Here is a 21653-nt window from a genome sequence, read left to right as displayed (position 1 = left end):
GACGGGTACATCGCGCACCGCTCCCGAGCATACTACTCGCCAATGTCCAGTCTCTTGACAACAAGGTAGACTAAATCCGAGCAAGGGTTGCCTTCCAGAGAGACATCAGAGATTGTAACGTTCTTTGTTTCACGGAAACATGGCTCACTCGGGATACGTGATCAGAGTCGGTACAGCCACCTGGCTTCTTCACGCATCGCACCGACAGAAACAAACATCTCTCTGGGAAGAAGAAGGGCGGGGGTGTATGCCTTATGATTAACGAGACGTGGTATGATCATAACAACATACAGGAACTCAAGTCCTTTTGTTCATCTGACCTAGAATTCCTTACAATCAAATGCCGGCCACATTATCTACCAAGAGAATTCTCTTCGATCATAATCACAGTCGTGTATATCCCGCCCCAGGCAGACACATCGACGGCCCTGAAAATGTTTTATTTGACTCTATGTGAACTGGAAACCACATATCCTGAGGCTGCATTTATTGGAGCTGGGGATTTTAACGATGCTAATCTGAAAACAAGGCTCCTTAAATTTGATCAGCATAGCGAATGCGCGACCCGGGCTGGAAAAACCCTGGATCATTGTTATTCTAACTTCCGCGACGCCTATAAAGCCCTCCCCCGTGGACTGGGATATGTTCCGCATAGCGTCGGACAATAACATTGATGAATAGGCTGATTCGGTGAGCGAGTTTATTAGCAAGTGCATCGGTGATGTTGTACCCACTATTAAAACATTCCCCAACCAGAAACCGTGGATTGATGGCAGCATTCGCGCAAAACTGAAAGCGCTAACCACTGCTTTTAATCAGGGCAAGATGACCGGAAACATGACCGAATACAAACAATGTAGCTATTCCCTCCGCAAGGCAATCAAACAAGCTAAGCGTCAGTATAGAGACAAAGTACAGTCGAGGCCAAAAGTTTTGAGAATGACGCAAATATTAATTTCCACAAAGTTTGCTGCTCAGTGTCTTTAGATTTTTTTGTCAGATGTTACTATGGAATACTGAAGTATAATTACAAGCATTTCATAAGTGTCAAAGGCTTTTATTGACAATTACATGAAGTTGATGCAAATAGTCAATATTTGCAGTGTTGACCCTTCTTTTTCAAGACCTCTGCAATCCGCCCTGGCATGCTGTCAATTAACTTCTGGGCCACATCCTGACTGATGGCAGCCCATTCTTGCATAATCAATGCTTGGAGTTTGTCAGAATGTGTGGGTTTTTGTTTGTCCACCCGCCTCTTGAGGATTGACCACAAGTTCTCAATGGGATTAAGGTCTGGGGAGTTTCACGGCCCGCTACCAAAACCTGCGGGCTCTCCTTCACTGCAGCCAACGTGAGTAAAACATTTAAACGTGTTAACCCTCGCAAGGCTGCCGGCCCAGACGGCATCCCCAGCCGCGTCCTCAGAGCATTTGCAGACCAGCTGGTTGGTGTGTTTACAAACATATTGAATCAATCCTTATCCCAGTCTGCTGTTCCCACATGCTTCAAGAGGGCCACCATTGTTCCTGTTCCCAAGAAAGCGAAGGTAACTGAGCTAAACGACTATCGCCCCGTAGCACTCACTTCCGTCATCATGAAGTGCTTTGAGAGACTAGTCAAGGACCATATCACCTCCACCCTACCTGACACCCTAGACCCACTCCAATTTGCTTACCGCCCCAATAGGTCCACAGACGACGCAATCACACTGCACACTGCACACTGCCCTAACCCATCTGGACAAGAGGAATAGCTATGTAAGAATGCTGTTCATCAACTTCAGCTCAGCATTTAACACCTTAGTACCCTCCAAACTCGTCATTAAGCTCGAGACCCTGGGTCTCGACCCCGCCCTGTGCAACTGGGTCCTGGACTTCCTGACGGGCCGCCCCCAGGTGGTGAGGGTAGTTAACAACATCTCTACCCCACTGATCCTCAACACTGGGGCCCCACAAGGGTGCGTTCTCAGCCCTCTCCTGTACTCCCTGTTCACCCATGACTGCGTGGCCATGCACGCCTCCAACTCAATCATCAAGTTTGCAGATGACACTCCAGTGGTAGGCTTGATTACCAACAACAACGACGAGACGACCTACAGGGAGGAGGTGAGGGCCCTCGGAGTGTGGTGTCAGGAAAATAACCTCACACTCAATGTCAACAAAACAAAGGAGATGATCGTGAACTTCAGGAAACAGCAGAGGGAGCAGCCCCCTATCCACATCGACGGGACAGTAGTGGAGAAGGTGGAAAGTTTTAAGTTCCTCGGCGTACACATCACAGACAAACTGAAATGGTCCACTCACACAGACAGCGTGGTGAAGAAGTCGCATCAGCGCCTCGTCAACCTCAGGAGGCTGAAGAAATTCGGCTTGTCACCAAAAACACTCACAAACTTTTACAGATGCACAATCGAGAGCATCCTGTCGGGCTGTATCACCGCCTGGTATGGCAACTGCTCCGCCCACAACCGTAAGGCTCTCCAGAGGGTGGTGAGGTCTGCACAACGCATCACCGGGGGCAAACTACCTTACCTCCAGGACACCTACACCACCCAATATCACAGGAAGGCCAAAAAGATCATCAAGGACAACAACCACCCGAGCCACTGCCTGTTCACCCCGCTATCATCCAGAAGGCGAGGTCAGTACAGGTGTATCAAAGCGGGGACTGAGAGACTGAAAAACAGCTTCTATCTCAAGGCCATCAGACTGTTAAACAGCCATCACTAACATTGAGTGGCTGCTGCCAACATACTGACTCATCTCTAGCCACTTTAATAATAAAAATTGGATGTAATAAATGTATCACTAGCCACTTTAAACAATGGCACTTTATATAATGTTTACATACCCTACATTACTCATCTCATATGTATATACTGTACTCTATACCATCTACTGCAACTTGCCTATGCCGTTCGGCCATCGCGCATTCATATATTTTTATGTACATATTCTTATTCATTCCTTTACACTTGTGTGTATAAGGTAGTTGTTGTGAACTTGTTAGGTTAGATTACTTGTTAGATATTACTGCATGGTTGGAACTAGAAGCACAAGCATTTCGCTACACTCGCATTAACATCTGCTAACCATGTGTATGTGACAAATAAAATTTGATTTGATTTGGATGTTTTGTGTCTTTGCTCATGACTTTGCACCTTTTGATGGAAGTGTTTGAGGACAGGGTTTTGTTCTTTCTGGATTCCATTAGAATGACTATAGCAGAGAAAGGGACAGGGCAACAACTCTTACAATTCCAACTATTGAATCCTGCAATATACTGTTCTTAATCAAATCAAATTATACAAGTACCTTTTTTTCCCAAAGCAGAGATTTTTTTGCCCGTGCTATAGAGGTCTATATGGGTCCGCTAATATTAGTAGAGGCCCAGTGCACTACTTTTGTATTCATTTGTATTTATTTGTATTTTATTTTCAGGGGGTGTTGCAGCACCCTCCGCACCCCTACTTCCCGCGGCTATGGTGCTGTGGCATCCCATGGAGCCCGCACTATTTAGTGCATCGGCAGCACTCTGCCACCTAGTGGACACAGTAACAGCAGACACAGTTCTCCACATGTATAAACTGGTTATGTAAAACATACTGTATATAGCATGATTTAGTGTGATCTGGGACTGATGTAACTCCCTGCCCTTCTACAGATTATCTGAAGAACCTTCCTGAGGACTCGTCTGACTACAAAGACACGCAGGGTGAGTGGAACAATGTTGATCAGGCTGTGTGTGACAATGTCCGGTGTGATGCCATTTCTCTCTCACAGACACTCTCACAGCATGTTAATCATGTTGACCTTACAGCTGCTCTGGGCATAGTGAAGGAGGTGGCCAACCATGCCAACGACATCATGAAACAAGGGGTGAGACGTCACACCATGTCCATCCTCATGAGAATCCGGCCAAAGACATCCCATAGCATTATCTCTGACCCCGGTCTGTCTGTCTCTATCTTTCAGGATAACTTTCAGAAGCTGATGCACATTCAGTACAGTCTGAACGGACAGCATGAGATTGTTCAGCCGGGCAGGGTGAGTGTCCAGCACTATGACACGCACGCACGCACGCACACACACACACACACACACACACACACACACACACACGCACACGCACACGCACACGCACACGCACACACACACCTGTGATCTCATCTGTTGTGATCACTTCTTGTCCCCAGGTGTTTCTTAAGGAGGGCACTCTGATGAAGCTGTCCAGGAAGGTCATGCAGCCACGGATGTTCTTCCTGGTGAGTACTGACTGATGCCCCCTGGGTAGTGGAGGTCTCATTGTGATACCTGTTACTGTTACAGTTCTGCAGTTTATTTAGAGTCTGACTTGGTTCATTTCCAACACAGTCTGTAGACCAGAACATTACGCCCCAAGTATCTGTATGTTGATGTGGTGTGTGTATCTGTCCCTCTCTCTAGTTCAATGACATTCTTCTGTACACCACTCCAGTTCAGTCTGGTCAGTATAAACTCAACAGCATGCTCTCTCTCGCGGGCATGAAGGTGAGTACAGGCAGGGCTGAACACACATTTAAACTTGACAAAACTCTTCTAAAGTCTCATCTAAAACCTTTGTTTATTGTGTTCAGGTGAGTAAGCCCAGTCAAGAGGCGTATCAGAATGAACTGAACATTGAGAGTGTGGAGCGTTCCTTCATCCTGTCTGCCAGGTGAGTACCTGCTCACTGACACACCTGAACACCTGAAGGTGGTGCCTAACATTATGGACATTCTGATGAGTTACCCTTCTAATTGGTTGTGGGGAAAGTTCTAATGGCTTTTGATTGGTTACAGAAGTTTCTGTTGTTGTTTCTGCCTGGCAGCTCGGCCACAGAGAGAGATGAGTGGCTGGCGGCCATCGCCACGGCGATAGACGACCACACCAGGAAGAAGATCACCTTCATCTCCAGCCGGAGTCAGGAGGAGGTGAGGCAGTGTGTGTGTCAGGAGGAGGTGAGGCAGTGTGTGCGTCAGGAGGAGGTGAGGCAGTGTGTGTGTCAGGAGGAGGTGAGGCAGTGTGTGCGTCAGGAGGAGGTGAGGCAGTGTGTGTATCAGGAGGAGGTGAGGCAGTGTGTGTATCAGGAGAAGGTGAGGAAGTGTGTGTATCAGGAGGAGGTGAGGAAGTGTGTGTATCAGGAGGAGGTGAGGCAGTGTGTGTGCGCACGTGTGTTTTGTGAGTGAGCATGCACGTGCTTGTAGCATGTATAGTTCCAACTCATTCGACTGACTGAATATGGGTACACTCCGATCCCACTGTTACCATAGCCAGTATAATTTTGCTACAATCCACTTGTAATGGCTATAACCGTCTCTCTCTGTGTAGGCTGATGGCGTGTGTGACAGTGGGGCCCCTCTAGGTTCTAAGGCCCCTATTTGGATCCCAGACCTGAGGGCCACCATGTGTATGGTCTGTACCTGTGAGTTCACCCTCACCTGGAGACGCCACCACTGCCGAGCCTGCGGGAAGGTAAGGAAAGGACAAAAGCCCTAGTTTACAATGGTTCACTACTATACTCCATATGTGTGTGTTTGTATGTGTGTGCGCGTGTGTGTAGTGGTTTTCTCACTCACTGTGTGTATTGCAGGTGGTGTGTCAGACGTGCTCGTCCAGTAAGTTCTATCTAGAGTACTTGAAGAACCAGCCGGCTCGTGTGTGTGACCACTGCTTCGTCAAGCTACAGGAGAACAGTATGCGTCTTTTACATGAATACATATGAAATATTAAAGTGTTTCGGCTATTTAAAATATAAAAAATGGAATGAATTGAAGTTAAGTCATGATTTTAAACCCTGTATTGTTTGTTATCGTGAATTCAGTATGTATGTCAGAGGGTGCTTTGTGTTCGTGTGTTTCCTAGGTGACCGTGTTGCTTCTGGGGCGCTGTCTCCTACTGGCAGATCTGGGGGATTCTCTTTCTCCAGGAAACAGAAGAAGATCCCAGCTGCTCTCAAAGAGGTGTCTGCAAACACAGAGAACTCCTCCATGAGTGGCTACCTACAGAGGTCAAAGGGCAACAAGAAGCAATGGAAGAGGCTATGGTTCGTCATCAAGAACAAAGTCCTGTATACCTACGCCGCCAGCGAGGTAACACACCTACGCCACTCTAGTCACAAACACACATTTGTGCATTATGCCGGTGTGTGTGTGTGTGTGTGTGTGTGTGTGTGGGTGTGGGTGTGGGTGTGTGTGTGGGTGTGTGACATGTGTACCTCTCTCCAGGACGTAGCCGCTCTAGAGAGCCAGCCTCTGCTAGGCTTCTTCCTGCGGGAGGAGAAGTGTGGGCCTTTCCAGAAGCTGCAGTTTAAACTGTACCACAAAAACACCCTGTTCTATATCTTCAAGGCTGACGACATCCCCACTGCACAGAGGTAATGGAAATTCCCTTTGGTTTAGGGATCGATAAAGTATTAATCAACCAGGAGGGGACCGTGCTGTAACAGATAACTCCGGAGCGTGGGAGAGTGAAAGCATTCATATAGTTATTTTATCAATATAACGTGTATTGATGAGTTCATTTTTTCCCCAGGTGCCAATGCAATAAAGTTCATGTTGGGTTTCTCAATTTTCTCTCAGGTGGATTGAGGCTTTCCAGGAGGCCATGATTCTTTAACACCTAAACCAGTCAGCTCATGTCCTTCCCCTGGAGCCAGTGAAAGGACACCTTTTGATCCTTGACCTCTAGACACGTCAGGGGTCAGCAGCTCAGGAAGCACTCCCCACACCCCGAGCCATGCCACCCCGAGCCCTGATGAACCGGTCTGGCTGCCCGCCAGGAGACCCCAGAGTCACAGTGGTGTGAAGAGCAGACATCATTGTCTTTCTGGTGGAAATATGGACTTTGTTTCAGCTCTACATTACATTCATTGTAAATGTTGGGATCCGTTGAAAATGTGCCCTTGGTCAAACCACCATGCTTCCAGTAGAGTTCTGAGGTTATGGGCCTGTTGAGCCTCACAGGCTGCATATCTATCTGCTCTGGATCTTAGATGGAACCGTTATGTGTCACAGCTGTGGGTCAAAGGTCATGTCCTGAAGCGTGTGTGTGTGTGTGTGGAAGTGTTAACAGAATTATTGTCTGTGGACAGCCTGCTACCTTATACAGGGGTTCCTACGGTCCACAAAAGCCTTGAAAGTCATTGAAAATGATTTTATGTAAATTGCTATTGATTTACATTATCCCTGAAAAGTTAAAGGATATTGTTATTTTCTTTGGGAAATGTAACATATTGTAAGGAAATTGGAATGGCGATTAGAGTGTGAACCTTGCATGATGAGATGGATATCAGTTACAAAGAAGGGTGAGAAAGCAGTGCATTCTCTCTGAGTAGGGAAGCTTCTCTGGTGCACTGCAGGTGGTTGGATTCAACTGTGAAAAAACAGGGTGCCACAAAGACACAGGAGATGAGCATTTTGCTCCTTAGAAATATAGCAAAATTACAGGGTTCGGTTTATGTTGTTATTCTCTGTTAGGCTTAACTCAGTACATCTACCACATGTATAATGCAGTATACTGGATAAAACTGGAAATGGCATAAGTGTCAATATTTTACTACACAACCTATAGAACAAATGCATTTTTAAAGAGTATTTGTTAGACTCAGATGCATGCGGTGGTTGGGTAATATGTAGAATTGGGAGAGTAAAATGTACCTTTTTTTGTGTAAAAGTCGAGAGCTAATATTTATATAGAACTGTACATTTCTCAATGTCCATAATTATGTGATTTTAGAAATATGATTTATTTGATAACGGATACTATCTTTGTCACTTTTGTAATAAGAAGTAGCTACCTTTTTTATTGTATGCCATGATGGTTGTAAAAGCGTGTGTTGTAACAATGCCTCACTAGTTTGTTTTAAACTGCCACAACAGACTTGTTGGATTCATTAGGATTCATCTTTTAATCCAGGCCTCGTTTGTATAATTTTTTTATTGAATCATTTAAAGTGGACAGATTACAAAATAATGTTTGTCTTTTGAGCTAGACATGGAATGGAGAATGAAATCTATCCCTTAGGAAATGCTCACTAGCAATAAAGCAACATTCAGACAGTGCCTTAAATATGCTCAATTATTTTGTAATAATATAGATACCGAAAATGGTATTTAATTATCTTGCATTGTTTCATTCATTATTCATTTGAATTTGGATATTCTATTATCACAGTGACTACTTTGGCCGGCCCATCTGACATTAAACAGTGTAAATGTCCATTATGTATTTAAATTGAAAATTGTTTAGAGTTGACATTTAGTACTTCAAATGTACTAATCAGGTTGCACTACTACACCATTGTGGCAGGTGGCCTTATGGGAAATGAAGTTTATAACACAGAGAAGCATTAGGGATAACGCAAAACAGATAATATTTTATAGTGACTAAATGTCCCTCCATCCTTAAACACAATCACTAGAGAGCCATAGTGTCTCGTCTGTAAATAATATTTCTGCAGAACTGTCAGGCACCACTTTTTAATAAAACCTCTGAAAGTGACTTTGCATCTTGACTTAATTTCATGCTTTGAGACATCAAAGGATAAGGGAGTTAATGAATCTTTCCGCCTTAGATTACTGTCATTGAGTTATTTTATTGCATAGTACTGATTGATGTGTGGGTGCAGGCATGTCTTTGTGGGTGTGGATCTTTGCATGCGTGTGTGTGTTTGAGGTGCGAGTGTGTGTGTGTGTGTTTAAGTTTGACACTGATAAAGAAGTCTTCCTCGGCTGTCTTATTTCTGCTTTGAGCTCAGTGATCAAAGCGCTGTGTTGAGGGAGATAAGAGTATTTCAAAATATGACTCATATTTACCCCCAACTCCCAACGCTCACTCTCTGTGGGTTTACTCAGCACTTTTCTAACTCTGAATAAGATAATTCTGCATATGTACAGTGCCTTCAGAAAGTATTCATACCCCTTGACTTATTCCAAATTTTGTTGTGTTACAGCCTGAATTCAAAATGGATTAAATAGATTTTTTCGGGGGGGGGGGGGGGGGGGGGGGTGGGATTTATTGAAAATGAAATACAGAAATATCTAATGTACATATGTATTCACACCCCTGAGTCAATACATATTAGAATCACCTTTGGCAGCGATTATAGCTGTGAGTCTTTCTGGGTAAGTCTCTAAGAGCGTTGCACACCTAGATTGTACAAGATTTGCACATTATTCTTTTTAAAATTCTTCAAGCTTTGTCAAGTTGGTTGTTCATCATTGCTAGACAGCCATTTTCAAGTCTTGCCATAGATTTCAAGCCGGTTTAAGTCAAAACTGTGACTCGGTCACTCAGGAACATTCAATGTCGTATTGGTAAGCAACTTGTCTTTTAAGTTATTGTCCTGCTGAAAGGTGAATTTATCTCCCAGTTTCTGTTGGAAAACAGACTGAACCAGGTTTTCCTCTAGGATTTTGCTTAGCTCTATTCTATTTATTTTTAACCTAAGAAACTCCTAGTCCTTGCCGATGACAAGTATACCCATAACATGCTGTAGCCACCATCATGCTTGAAAATATGAAGAGAGGTAGTCAGTGATGTGTTGTGTTTGATTTGACCCAAACATAACACTTTGTATTCAGGACAAAAAGTTAATTTCTTTGCCACATTTTTTGCAGTTTTACTTTAGTGCCTTATTGCAAACAGGTTTTGTAATATTTTTATTCTGTACAGGCTTCCTTCTTTTCACTCTTTCATTTAGGTTAGTATTGTGGAGTAACTACAATGTTGTTGATCCATCTTCAGTTTTCTCCTATCACATCCATTAAACTCTATAACTGTTTAAAAGTCACCATTGGCCTCATGGTGAAATCCCTGAGCAGTATCCTTCCTCTCCGGCAACTGAGTTAGGAAGGACGCCTGCATCTTTTTAGTGACTGGGTGTATTGATAAACCATCTAAATTGTAATGTTCAAATGGATATTCAATGTCTGTTTTTTTTGTTTTTTTACCCATCTACCAACAGGTGCCCTTCTTTGCGAGGCATTGTAAAACCTCCTTGGTCTTTGTGGTTAAATCTGTGTTTGAAATGCACTGCTCGACTGAGGGACCTTACAAATAATTGTATGTGTGGGGTACAGAGATGAGGTAGTCATTCAAAAATCATGTTAAACACTATTATTGCACACAGATTGAGTCCATGCAACTTATTATGTGACTTGTTAAGCACAATTTTACTCCTGAACTCAGGCTTGGCATAACAAAGGGGTTGAATACTTATTGACTCAAGACGTTTCAATTTGTAAAAATGTCTAAAAACAGAATTCCACTTTGACATTGTGGTGTATTGCGTGTAGGCCAGTGACACAACATCTGTAACACAACAACATGTGGAAAAAGTCGAGGGTTGTGAATCATTTCTGAAGACACTGTATGAAAGTATTTTTTAAATGTATTACTATGGTAGCATTTTATTATAACTAATTAGTATGTCATTACATTTAGCTTCTAAATTATACTTCTATATTAGTCATCACATTTTGCTCCCAAGTAAGATACACTTGAGACAAGACTGTTAGCATGGTTACATTATTATTATTATTTTTTTTTACAATAGGTTATCCGGCTTGTCATCAAATTGTTTCTAGTATTGAGACACTTCAAAATGGACAGTTACAGTGGGGAGAACAAGTATTTGATACACTGCCGATTCTGCAGGTTCCAGAAAATCACATTGTATGATTTTTAAGTAATTAATTTGCATTTTATTGCATGACATAAGTATTTGATAACCTACCAACCAGTAAGAATTCCGTCTCTCACAGACCTGTTAGTTTTTCTTTAAGAAGCCCTCCTGTTCTCCACTCATTACCTGTATTAACTGCACCTGTTTGAACTTGTTACCTGTATAAAAGACACATGTCCACACACTCAATCAAACAGACTCCAACTTCTCCACAATGGCCAAGACCAGAGAGCTGTGTAAGGACATCAGGGATAAAATTGTAGACCTGCACAAGGCTGGGATGGGCTACAGGACAATAGGCAAGCAGCTTGGTGAGAAGGCAACAACTGTTGGCGCAATGATTCGAAAATGGAAGAAGTTCAAGATGACGGTCAATCACCCTCGGTCTGGGGCTCCATGCAAGATCTCACCTCGTGGGGCATCAATGATCATGAGGAAGGTGAGGGATCAGCCCAGAACTACACTGCAGGACCTGGTCAATGACCTGAAGAGAGCTGGGACCACAGTCTCAAAGAAAACCATTAGTAACACACTACGCCGTCATGGATTAAAATCCTGCAGCGCACGCAAGGTCCCCCTGCTCAAGCCAGCGCATGTCCAGGCCCGTCTGAAGTTTGCCAATGACCATCTGGATGATCCAGAGGAGGAATGGGAGAAGGTCATGTGGTCTGATGAGACAAAAATAGAGCTTTTTGGTCTAAACTCCACTCGCCGTGTTTGGAGGAAGAAGAAGGATGAGTACAACCCCAAGGACACCATCCCAACCATGAAGAATGGAGGTGGAAACATCATTCTTTGGGGATGCTTTTCTGCAAAGGGGACAGGACGACTGCACCATATTGAGGGGAGGATGGATGGGGCCATGTATCGCGAGATCTTGGCCAACAACCTCCTTCCCTCAGTAAGAGCATTGAAGATGGGTCGTGGCTGGGTCTTCCAGCATGACAACGACCCGAAACACACAGCCAGGGCAACTAAGGAGTGGCTCCGTAAGAAGCATCTCAAGGTCCTGGAGTGGCCTAGCCAGTCTCCAGACCTGAACCCAATATAAAATCTTTGGAGGGAGCTGAAAGTCCGTATTGCCCAGCGACAGCCCCGAAACCTGAAGGATCTGGAGAAGTTCTGTATGGAGGAGTGGGCCAAAATCCCTGCTGCAGTGTGTGCAAACCTGGTCAAGAACTACAGGAAACGTATTATCTCTGTAATTGCAAACAAAGGTTTCTGTACCAAATATTAAGTTCTGCTTTTCTGATGTATCAAATACTTATGTCATGCAATAAAATGCAAATTAATTACTTAAAAATCATACAATGTGATTTTCTGGATTTTTGTTTTAGATTCCGTCTCACAGTTGAAGTGTACCTATGATAAAAATTACAGACCTCTACATGCTTTGTAAGTAGGAAAACCTGCAAAATCGGCAGTGTATCAAATACTTGTTCTCCCCACTGTAGGTGGTAGCATTTTCTTACTACGGTTTACTTTACTCATTTACTGTCATCACAGAACAAAAGAGAAACAGTGCTTGAAACTGCTTGAAATGCTGTTCGTAGACTAACTACTGTTAGACTTGAAACAATGGACGGAACTATTGTGGACCGGGAAGCGTTTTAGCACAAAAGTATAGCAGTGTCCGTCCGTTACCCAAATCAGTCCCGTCTAAAAATGGCGGAGTATATACATGTCGTTCGAAGGGCTTTGGGACAGTTAAGAGGTCACGGTGGTGTGAAAGGCTTATTTGTTCAGTTATTCAGGTCAGTATAAGAACGATATAATGTGCTTTGTAATCAAGAGGTGGTTGTCGTTACTTCCAATGCATTTACTCGAGATAAATAAGTGTCCCCGGTCGACAGGCAACCTGCTAGCTAACTTGCTATCGTTAACTACTGTAGCTGGCTAAATTGGTAAACAAACGGATTCACTGCTCTTTCTAAAAGCTGTTTTAAGGCTACTTGATTGTGTGATCTCTGACCTGTATCCGGTCTGACAAATTAGACATAGTGCTAGTGGATGGGCTAATGGACTAGCCAGCTAGTTATCTAACTTGGAGTGACTGTTATTTTGTTACAGGGCAAATGATGTGAAAACGGGAGCGCTGATTGGCGTGGACAAGTATGGAAACAAGTACTTTGAGGACACACGCTACTTTTTTGGTAAGGTTGAATAGACCGAAACCTCAGCTCACATTACCAGTAATGGTCTTAGGCTATGTAATGCAGTGACAAACATCATATTATCTCTGAATGTAGTCAGCAAATATTATATTTTCCATATGGAGTTGATTGGTCAGACTGTGGGGAAATCAAGTAGTAGAAGTGTGGTAGAGTGGGCTGTTCAAAGACCTGCAGTGTACTCAGAGTAACACCTCTCCTTGTCAGGTCGTCACCGCTGGGTGATCTACACAACGGAGATGAATGGAAAGAACACCATGTGGGAGGTGGATGGCAGCATGGTGACCGCTGAATGGTAAATACATCTTACTTGGTTTGACACAGGTGGAGTTGCCTCGATCTCAGTGACTGGGTCATTGCCATGTTGGAGATACTGGCCTTCATAGTAAAATTGCTGACAAAGTTCTGAATATGGAATTGTCACAGATCTGGGTGGTACTCATTGAGTTGATGTACTGGTGTCTTAATTGTGTTTTTACCGTCTAAGAACCTTCTATTGATCAACTAGCCTATTGATGAAATGAGTACCTGATGCTAACTCCCAATCTTAAATCTCCTCAGGCATCGCTGGCTGCACTGTATGACAGACAACCCTCCCACCACACACCCTCCTACGCCCAAGAAGTTCCTGGCGGAGGTCCACCAGTTCAACGTGAGTGGTTCGGCCCAGGCGTACGTGCCCTACTCCACCACCCGCAAGAAGATCCACGAGTGGGTGCCCCCAAAGGCTCAGTGACCCTGCTGTGACCCGACCTGACCTTCAACCTCTGACCCGTGACCTTGTTCTGTAAATTATGAGTTTGATTTCCTGTGTGTGCGTTCACCAGCACATCTTTGCTTCTAAATAAAATCTAATCTATATGGACACTGGTGATGACTCAGTCCTTATGTGTGAACTGTGGGCTGTTATGTCACTAGTGACTTGTTGGCTGACTAATGACCAGCTCTCCACAAGTATGACATAAAAATGTTAGCAACATGAGTTTGTTTGAGAGGTTTTTTAAGACTGACTGAGACTGGCCCATTGAGGGGCAGATTATGAGGTAATGTTTCTCTGAGGGTGTTAGATGGTCTGATTTGTGTGTGTGTTGCAGACAGCAGGATATTGCTGAGCTGAGAAAAGGCTGCAGTATTTCACACGGGGGTACTAGGAGCATGTCTGATCAGATGACCATCATATCAGAGTGATATTGTGGGCAGGGTGTTGTCACATTCACACAGGCAGAAAGACACTCACACTCCCAGCTCCAGTCCCTCTGTCCTCTCGGGGACTCTGCTGTGCTATGAGAGGTGAGTTGACTCTTCTCGGCTTGTGGCCCATGCTGGACTACTGACTGAAGGTATAAGTTATATCAAAACCATTTGCAATATATAAGAGCAGTGGTTGTCAATCCAGTACCAGTCTGAGTTTGCAGACAATTCTCTAATGTAAATGTCCAGTTAAGACCATAGTTTGACTATCTTTGGTGGTGCAGAAAATAAATACTGTATTAGTCCCTGGTGAATCTTTTCATATGGCGTTTAAGTAGATATTTTTCTGCACTGGAAAAATTGCAGAGTTTATCTACTTGTAGGTGTCATAATAGCTATTCTACTGTAGTCTGTACCATAGTAAGGACATAGATATTTTCAGAAGCAGCTTGGTTACTCAGGGTTTACCGGTATTCTAACCCTGCCTTTGCTTCCAGTGGTCCGGGCTGTTAGATGAGAAGGTTTACGCTGTCAACGCTATTCGGCCGTGGGGTCAGTGAGGAGGCAGAGGATGAGGTCAGTCTCTCTATCCCTTTATATGGCTGTTTGAATCATTTTTAAATGCCCCCTCACTGAAATGAAATGACATGGCTGGATAGGTGAAACCCTCATAAATATCCACCATCCCAAATGTGTTACTATAGTGGTTACTTCAAGGGAGAGAGGAAGGAAGGATGCATGTGTAAGGTCCAATGCAGCCTTTTTAAAAATCTCAATATAACATAATTTCTGGGTAACAATTAAGTATCATACTTTGATTGTTTTCAATTAAAATGTTCAAAAAGAAACCAAAATAGCTGATTTTCTTAGATAAAAAAAAACATGTTGTATACTTTTTTTTTTTTTTGTGGGGGCCCATCCACCACCCCCCCTCTTCACCTATCTCTGTAAACCGCCCTCTTATGATTTCCATGTGCCATATGTTTTTCAACTGTGATGTGATGTTTCACTTACATTCTGAACCTGTCTAATCGCATAGTATATACAGATTGTAAGATAAATATTTTTACTAAAAGTATTATTATATTGTTAATTGATTGACGATGGTTTTCTAAATCTCCCAACACTGCTATTTGGAGGGTTCATTTCAGAGAAATGTTGTGATTTTTCAGCCATTCCTGAACCTGTGACTAGAAACATGAAAAATAGCTTCTTAGCAAAGATCAATTTCTCAAACGAGAATTTAGCTTGGACACTCTAGGAGTGGTCTGAGTTGGGAGGGGAACAAATTAAACTAGCTGTTATTGGCAGAGAGGTTTGGAACTATCGTTCTTATTGGTCTATTAACTAATTTACCAACTGGAGATGTCACCAGGCAGACCAAAACTGCATCCCACCAAAGCAGGCTGAAATTTAAGGTGGCCTTTTCAAACAGCTCTTACACTAAAATTATCATAATTTTCACAATTTCACAGTATTATTCCAACCTCATGGTGTGGAAATATATATAAAACACAGAAAAGTCACATTTTTGACTGCACTGGGCCTTTAAAGAGTTATTGGAAAGGGGCCACATAATTTTCTCCTTTCCACTTTCTATGTCAGGAAGACCTGTAATGACTGATTCATCCACCTGGGGTCACTGTGTCCCCTGATATAGTCGGCATTCAACTCACACCTCAGCTATATCATAATTAAATCAAACAAAATTCATGAGCACTTGGCTTTTGAGCATGTAAATGGCTGTTGTTGAGGAGCTCTTTGTTGATGTGAAATAACATTGCCACAAGTCAGCAGTTCCAGGTGTTGCAATATATCCAGCTACCTCTGACTAGAATGCGACCGGCTTTCATTTGGAAGCCAGTCACATAGGCACCAGGACAGGGACCGGGGGACAATCTCATAAAGATCCTGAGTAATATTTTGGCGCCTTGACTGGAAGGTGTTTGAACTAACTGGAGCGTTTAAATGTGTTTCCAACTTCACTGTCTCTCAGTGGGTTGACGCTCCTGGTGCTAAAGGTCTAAGGGATTAGTATAGAGGGCTTAGGGTTTAACGGAACCTGCTGTAAAGGAACACAAGTCTGCCATGTTTGGTTGGTTAGGTTTAGTGTGTGTAGGATATCAGAGCTGTGTCGCTGGTGTTTCAGCTACTGTCTCAGTCATCATTTGTGTAAATGGAGTAAAATGGCATCTGAGTTAAGTGAGAGGACTTGTACTGCCATGGCGATACTTCCTTGTGGCTAATTATAAGGTCAGTGAACACTCAACACATCTCTCATCTCACTTTCCCTTTTCTCTCTGCAACTCTCTCCTCTTCTCTCTCTCCCCATCTCTCTATTCCTCTCAATTTATGTGTGTGTGTGTGTGTGTGTGTGTGTGTGTGTGTGTGTGTGTGTGTGTGTGTGTGTGTGTGTGTGTGTGTGTGTGTGTGTGTGTGTGTGTGTGTGTATATATATATATATATATATAGTGGCAGCTGTGTTGGTGGTGATGCCAGCTGGGTACCAGAGGGAATATAAGGACTCATTTTAGAGCAGGTGCATCTCTCCCCCCTCTCCCCCCTCTGCCCCCTGGTACCCTCATCCCTCTCCCCTCTGCCCCCTGGTACCCTCATCCCTCTGCCCCCTGGTACCCCCATCCCTCTCCCCTCTGCCCCCTGGTACCCTCATCCCTCTGCCCCCTGGTACCCCCATCCCTCTCCCCTCTGTCCCCTGGTACCCCCATCCTTCTCCCCTCTGTCCCCTGGTACCCTCATCCCTCTGCCCCCTGGTACCCTCATCCCTCTCCCCTCTGCCCCCTGGTACCCTCATCCCTCTGCCCCCTGGTACCCCCATCCCTCTCCCCTCTGCCCCCTGGTACCCTCATCCCTCTGCCCCCTGGTTCCCTCTCCCCTCTGCCCCCTGGTACCCCCATCCCTCTCTCCTCTGCCCCCTGGTACCCCCATCCCTCTCCCCTCTGCCCCCTGGTACCCTCATCCCTCTCCCCTCTGCCCCCTGGTTCCCTCTCCCCTCTGCCCCCTGGTACCCTCATCCCTCTGCCCCCTGGTACCCTCATCCCTCTCCCCTCTGCCCCCTGGTACCCTCATCCCTCTGCCCCCTGGTACCCCCATCCCTCTCCCCTCTGCCCCCTGGTATCCCCATCCTTCTCCCCTCTGTCCCCTAGTACCCTCATCCCTCTGCCCCCTGGTACCCTCATTCCTCTGCCCCCTGGTTCCCTCTCCCCTCTCCCCTCTGCCCCCTGGTACCCTCTTCCCTCTCCTCTCTGCCCCCTGGTACCCTCATCCCTCTCCCCTCTGCCCCCTGGTACCCTCATCCCTCAGCCCCCTGGTACCCTCATCCCTCTGCCCCCTGGTACCCTCATCCCTCTCCCCTCTGCCCCTGGTACCCTCATCCCTCTCCCCTCTGCCCCCTGGTACCCTCTCCCCTCTGCCCCCTGATACCCTCATCCCGCTCCCCTCTGCCCCCTGGTACCCTCATCCCTCTCTCCTCTGCCCCCTGGTACCCTCATCCCTCTCCCCTCTGCCCCCTGGTACCCTCATCCCTCTCCCCTCTGCCCCCTGGTACACTCATCCCTCTCCCCTCTTCCCCCTGGTACCCTCATCCCTCTCCCCTCTGCCCCCTGGTACACTCATCCCTCTCCCCTCTGCCCCCTGGTACCCTCATCCCTCTCCCCTCTGCCCCCTGGTACCCTCATCCCGCTCCCCTCTGCCCCCTGGTACACTCATCCCTCTCCCCTCTGCCCCCTGGTACCCCCATCCCTCTCCTCTCTGTCCCCTGGTACCCTCATCCCTCTCCCCTCTGCCCCCTGGTACCCTCTCCCCTCTGTCCCCTGGTACCCTCATCCCTCTCCATTCTGCCCCCTGGTACCCTCATCCCTCTCCCCTCTTCCCCCTGGTACCCTCATCCCTCTCCCCTCTGCCCCCTGGTACCCTCATCCCTCTCTCCTCTGCCCCCTGGTACCCTCTTCCCTCTCCTCTCTGCCCCCTGGTACCCTCATCCCTCTCCCCTCTGCCCCCTGGTACCCTCATCCCTCTCCTCTCTGCCCCCTGGTACCCTCATCCCTCTCCCCTCTGCCCCCTGGTACCCTCATCCCTCTCCTCTCTGCCCCCTGGTACCCTCATCCCTCTCCCCTCTGCCCCCTGATACCTTCATCCCGCTCCCCTCTGCCCCCTGGTACACTCATCCCTCTCCCCTCTGCCCCCTGGTACCCTCATCCCTCTCCCCTCTGCCCCCTGGTACCCTCATCTCTCTGCCCCCTGGTACCCTCATCCCTCTCCCCTCTGCCCCCTGGTACCCTCATCCCTCCCCCCTCTGCCCCCTGGTACCCTCATCCCTCTCCCCTCTGCCCCCTGGTACCCTCATCCCTCTCCCCTCTGCCCCCTGGTACCCTCATCCCTCTCCCCTCTGCCCCCTGGTACCCTCATCCCGTTCCCCTCTACCCCCTGGTACACTCATCCCTCTCCCCTCTGCCCCCTGGTACCCTCATTGCTCTCCCCTCTGCCCCCTGGTACCCTCATCTGTCTACCCCCTGGTACCCTCATCCCTCTCCCCTCTGCCCCCTGGTACCCTCATCCCTCTCCCCTCTGCCCCCTGGTACCCTCATCTCTCTCCCCTCTGCCCCCTGGTACCCTCATCCCTCTCCCCTCTGCCCCCTGGTACCCTCTTCCCTCTGCCCCCTGGTACCCTCCCCCCTCTGCCCCCTGGTACCCTCATCCCTCTCCCCTCATCTCACCACTCTCTGTCTGTCTGTCTGTCCCCATTCTATACCTTCTGAGCAAACTCCCTATTTTCTTTTCCCTCCCTCTTCCTGTTTCTGCTACATTCTCTTTCCTTTCTGCTACCCTTATACTCTCCTTCCTACCCGACTCCTCATTGTGTCTCCTCTGTTCTTCCTTCTGTCCATATCATATTCATTTCTGTTTTCCTCTGGAGATGACATATGATGAGTCTGTACTATTTCATGGACAGGGAGACAAGCCTCCCGACTTTGTAGATGTTTCATTTTATTTGTAGGGTTTTCAGGCCTTTAGACTTCCTCTTGAGCATAGTGCTGTAAAAATACCTCCGGCCCTGTTCTGTTCACCTCCCTTGTGTGTCTCAGCTCTTAATGGGCTCTGAGAGAGACATAGAGAGAAAGAGACACACTGAATGGTTCTCAGAGACATGTGGGCTTAGCCTTAGTGAATGATAGTTGGGGGGTATATTTGAATATGTGTGGGAGTGGGAGTGGGAGTGGGAGCAGAGCCCAGTTGCATTGAGACACACACACACACACACACACACACACACACACACACACACACACACACACACACACACACACACACACACACACACACACACACACACACACACACACACACACACACACACACACACACACACAGGTAGTCTAAATTTAGTGAATCTACAGATTGTCATTGATACATTAGATGTCCATGGAAAATGAGAGAAAATGGCACCAGGCTTAAATCCAGTAAAGGAAATTACTGGAGGTCTTTAAAAGTGTGTTTTATTTTTTTATTTTTTTAGTTGTCTTTTGGACAGACGGACGGACAAAGTTCACACAAGGGGCAAAGTTCACACAAGGGCAAAGTTCACAGAAAAAGATCAACACATTACAAGACTTTCCTGATGAAGGAGAAAAGCAAAGGTGTCAAATCAATTGTAATCTTCTTAAACATACAGTCGGATGTATTCACCACTGAGACAGGGAGGGGGGAGAGATTACTTCCCTAACTTTACCAGCTCTATCCCAACAGCAGTATACAGATGTCCTGTATTCCCTCCCTCTCCTAACCTGTAGGACATCCCTACTACCTCTCAGCCTGTTGTTCTGGTTGCTGACTCCTGATTGGCCTCAGAGGTAATAAATGAATGCCGTGGTGAAGCGTGCCCGGGCGGGCAAAGGAGGGAGGTGGATAAGATTCAGAAACCTCAGGCGGGGGGGTGGGGGCTGGTTACTGCCTTATAAGGGCGTCTCTCCCAACCCCTCAGGAACTTAGGAACAGGGCAGAACCATGCAGAACAGAACAGTACAGAATAGACTGCTGAACGCACCTCAGGACAGGACAGAACAAGACAGCAGACTGACACCAGTTCAGTAGCACCTGGTGTGGAAGGGAACGGGCTCAGAGTGGGTGTGTGTGTGTAGGAGTGTATCTTTGGATTTTTAGGATGTTGGTTAGGGAAGTCTGAGCCGGGCCTTGTGACGGCACATCTTTATCTCCACTGACAGGAAGGAAGGGCTTTCACCAGAGCCAGAGGGAAACCACACACACACACACACACACTCCTCCCACAGTGGTTGTTCCTCTAAAAGGCTGCCAGCTCTTTGATGATCACTGAGCGTCTTCTGGAGCTCGTAGGAATGAACTTTGACTTCACACACTCTGGCCCTTAACCCTGAGGTTGAGGAGTGATGAAGAAGCACTTCACGACCATCCCACTCATCCACGTCACAGAGGTAGGGTGTGTGTGTGGCTGAGACTGTATGTCTCAAGGTACTACAGTCTCCAAGCTATTTCCAGTCTAAACGTAGGCAGAACTGTAGTCACATGCTGTCAGCTGTGTGTTTATACTGACGGCAGTTCATAGGCAGACTTTGACAAGCACCACGTGAGGAGCTGTGTGTGTGTGGGGGTGGGGGGGGGGACATTTGGGTGAATGTAAACACCAGGTAAACAGACGGTAGTGTTACAGAAAAAGAGCAAAGCAGGGAGAGGTTGTGTCAGACGTGTTGTGTCCTGCCCCTGTGTGTGTGTGTGTGTGTGTGTGTGTGTGTGTGTGTGTGTGTGTGTGTGTGTGTGTGTGTGTGTGTGTGTGTGTGTGTGTGTGTCTGTGTATGTGTGTGTGTGTGTGTGTGTGTGTGTGTGCGCACGCACGTATAGTTATACTATGCTGCTTGCCTAACGCCAGACGCCAGAGGGAAGTCTTTAAGACCAGACGCCAGAGGGAAGTCTTTAAAACCAGACGCCAGAGGGAAGTCTTTAAAACCAGACGCCAGAGGGAAGTCTTTAAAACCAGACGCCAGAGGGAAGTCTTTAAAACCAGACGCCAGAGGGAAGTCTTTAAAACCAGACGCCAGAGGGAAGTCTTTAAAACCAGACGCCAGAGGGAAGTCTTTAAAACCAGACGCCAGAGGGAAGTCTTTAAAACCAGACGCCAGAGGGAAGTCTTTAAAACCAGACGGCAGAGGGAAGTCTTTAAAACCAGTCAGTCATAGATGGTTGATCTGCTTTTAGTTATCCAGACCACCTCATTAATCTCTCTCTCTGCCCTACCTGTTTCTCTCTCTAATCACCCCTTCCCTACTTCGTTCTCCTCTCTCTACCTCCCCAGTGAGTGCTGAGCAGTGCCTGCTGACTGGCCTATGGTGGTGGTAGTTGTTGTCATTGTGTTGAGTCGTGTGTGTGTGTGTGGATAATGACTCTCTTCCAGTCAGTCTTGCCACAGACCACTAATGAGAAAAAAGAGACAGCGAGGGAGAGAAAGCAGAGAGGTAGGCATAAGGTTTGTCAGTAGTTCTCTGGTAATGCTGACCCTGGTTGTCTTGATGCTGTCTCTCTGTACCATGGAGATATACC

The 21653-nt window shown here is 46.4% G+C and overlaps 2 protein-coding genes across 2 annotated transcripts in view; both read left to right on the top strand.

Annotated features, from left to right (window-relative positions):
* The window catches only part of LOC120031880 (FYVE, RhoGEF and PH domain-containing protein 6-like), a 26334-nt gene extending 17815 nt beyond the window's left edge, over positions 1-8519 (top strand). Inside the window, exons 9-20 of the mRNA XM_038977686.1 lie at positions 3664-3714; positions 3820-3878; positions 3975-4046; positions 4196-4264; positions 4446-4529; positions 4616-4695; positions 4849-4951; positions 5349-5492; positions 5611-5713; positions 5883-6109; positions 6245-6393; positions 6599-8519. Of these exons, the coding sequence (XP_038833614.1) occupies positions 3664-3714; positions 3820-3878; positions 3975-4046; positions 4196-4264; positions 4446-4529; positions 4616-4695; positions 4849-4951; positions 5349-5492; positions 5611-5713; positions 5883-6109; positions 6245-6393; positions 6599-6635 (1178 nt within the window). The 3' untranslated portion in view covers positions 6636-8519. The remainder of the gene's footprint in view (positions 1-3663; positions 3715-3819; positions 3879-3974; positions 4047-4195; positions 4265-4445; positions 4530-4615; positions 4696-4848; positions 4952-5348; positions 5493-5610; positions 5714-5882; positions 6110-6244; positions 6394-6598) is intronic.
* A 3811-nt stretch (positions 8520-12330) lies between these two features.
* Positions 12331-13745, top strand: LOC120032178 (NADH dehydrogenase [ubiquinone] 1 alpha subcomplex subunit 12-like). The gene is made up of 4 exons (XM_038978158.1): positions 12331-12458; positions 12775-12857; positions 13083-13170; positions 13437-13745. Exons 1-4 carry the CDS (start codon positions 12370-12372, stop codon positions 13609-13611), a joined length of 435 nt encoding a protein of 144 aa, XP_038834086.1. The 5' UTR covers positions 12331-12369; the 3' UTR covers positions 13612-13745.
* The last annotated feature ends 7908 nt before the right edge of the window (positions 13746-21653 follow it).

Source organism: Salvelinus namaycush, chromosome 38, assembly GCF_016432855.1.
Source record: "Salvelinus namaycush isolate Seneca chromosome 38, SaNama_1.0, whole genome shotgun sequence".
NCBI lineage: Eukaryota > Metazoa > Chordata > Actinopteri > Salmoniformes > Salmonidae > Salvelinus > Salvelinus namaycush.
The sequence above is the reverse complement of the archived record's forward strand: the minus strand, read 5'-3'. Positions and strand labels throughout refer to the sequence as shown.

Excerpts from the sequence above, each read along its gene's own strand:
- LOC120032178 (XM_038978158.1), top strand. The coding sequence starts at position 12,370 with ATGGCGGAGTATATACATGTCGTTCGAAGGGCTTTGGGACAGTTAAGA. Across the intron at positions 12,858-13,082 it reads GGACACACGCTACTTTTTTG|GTCGTCACCGCTGGGTGATC; the intron begins GTAAGGTTGAAT and ends TCTCCTTGTCAG. Across the intron at positions 13,171-13,436 it reads AGCATGGTGACCGCTGAATG|GCATCGCTGGCTGCACTGTA; the intron begins GTAAATACATCT and ends AAATCTCCTCAG.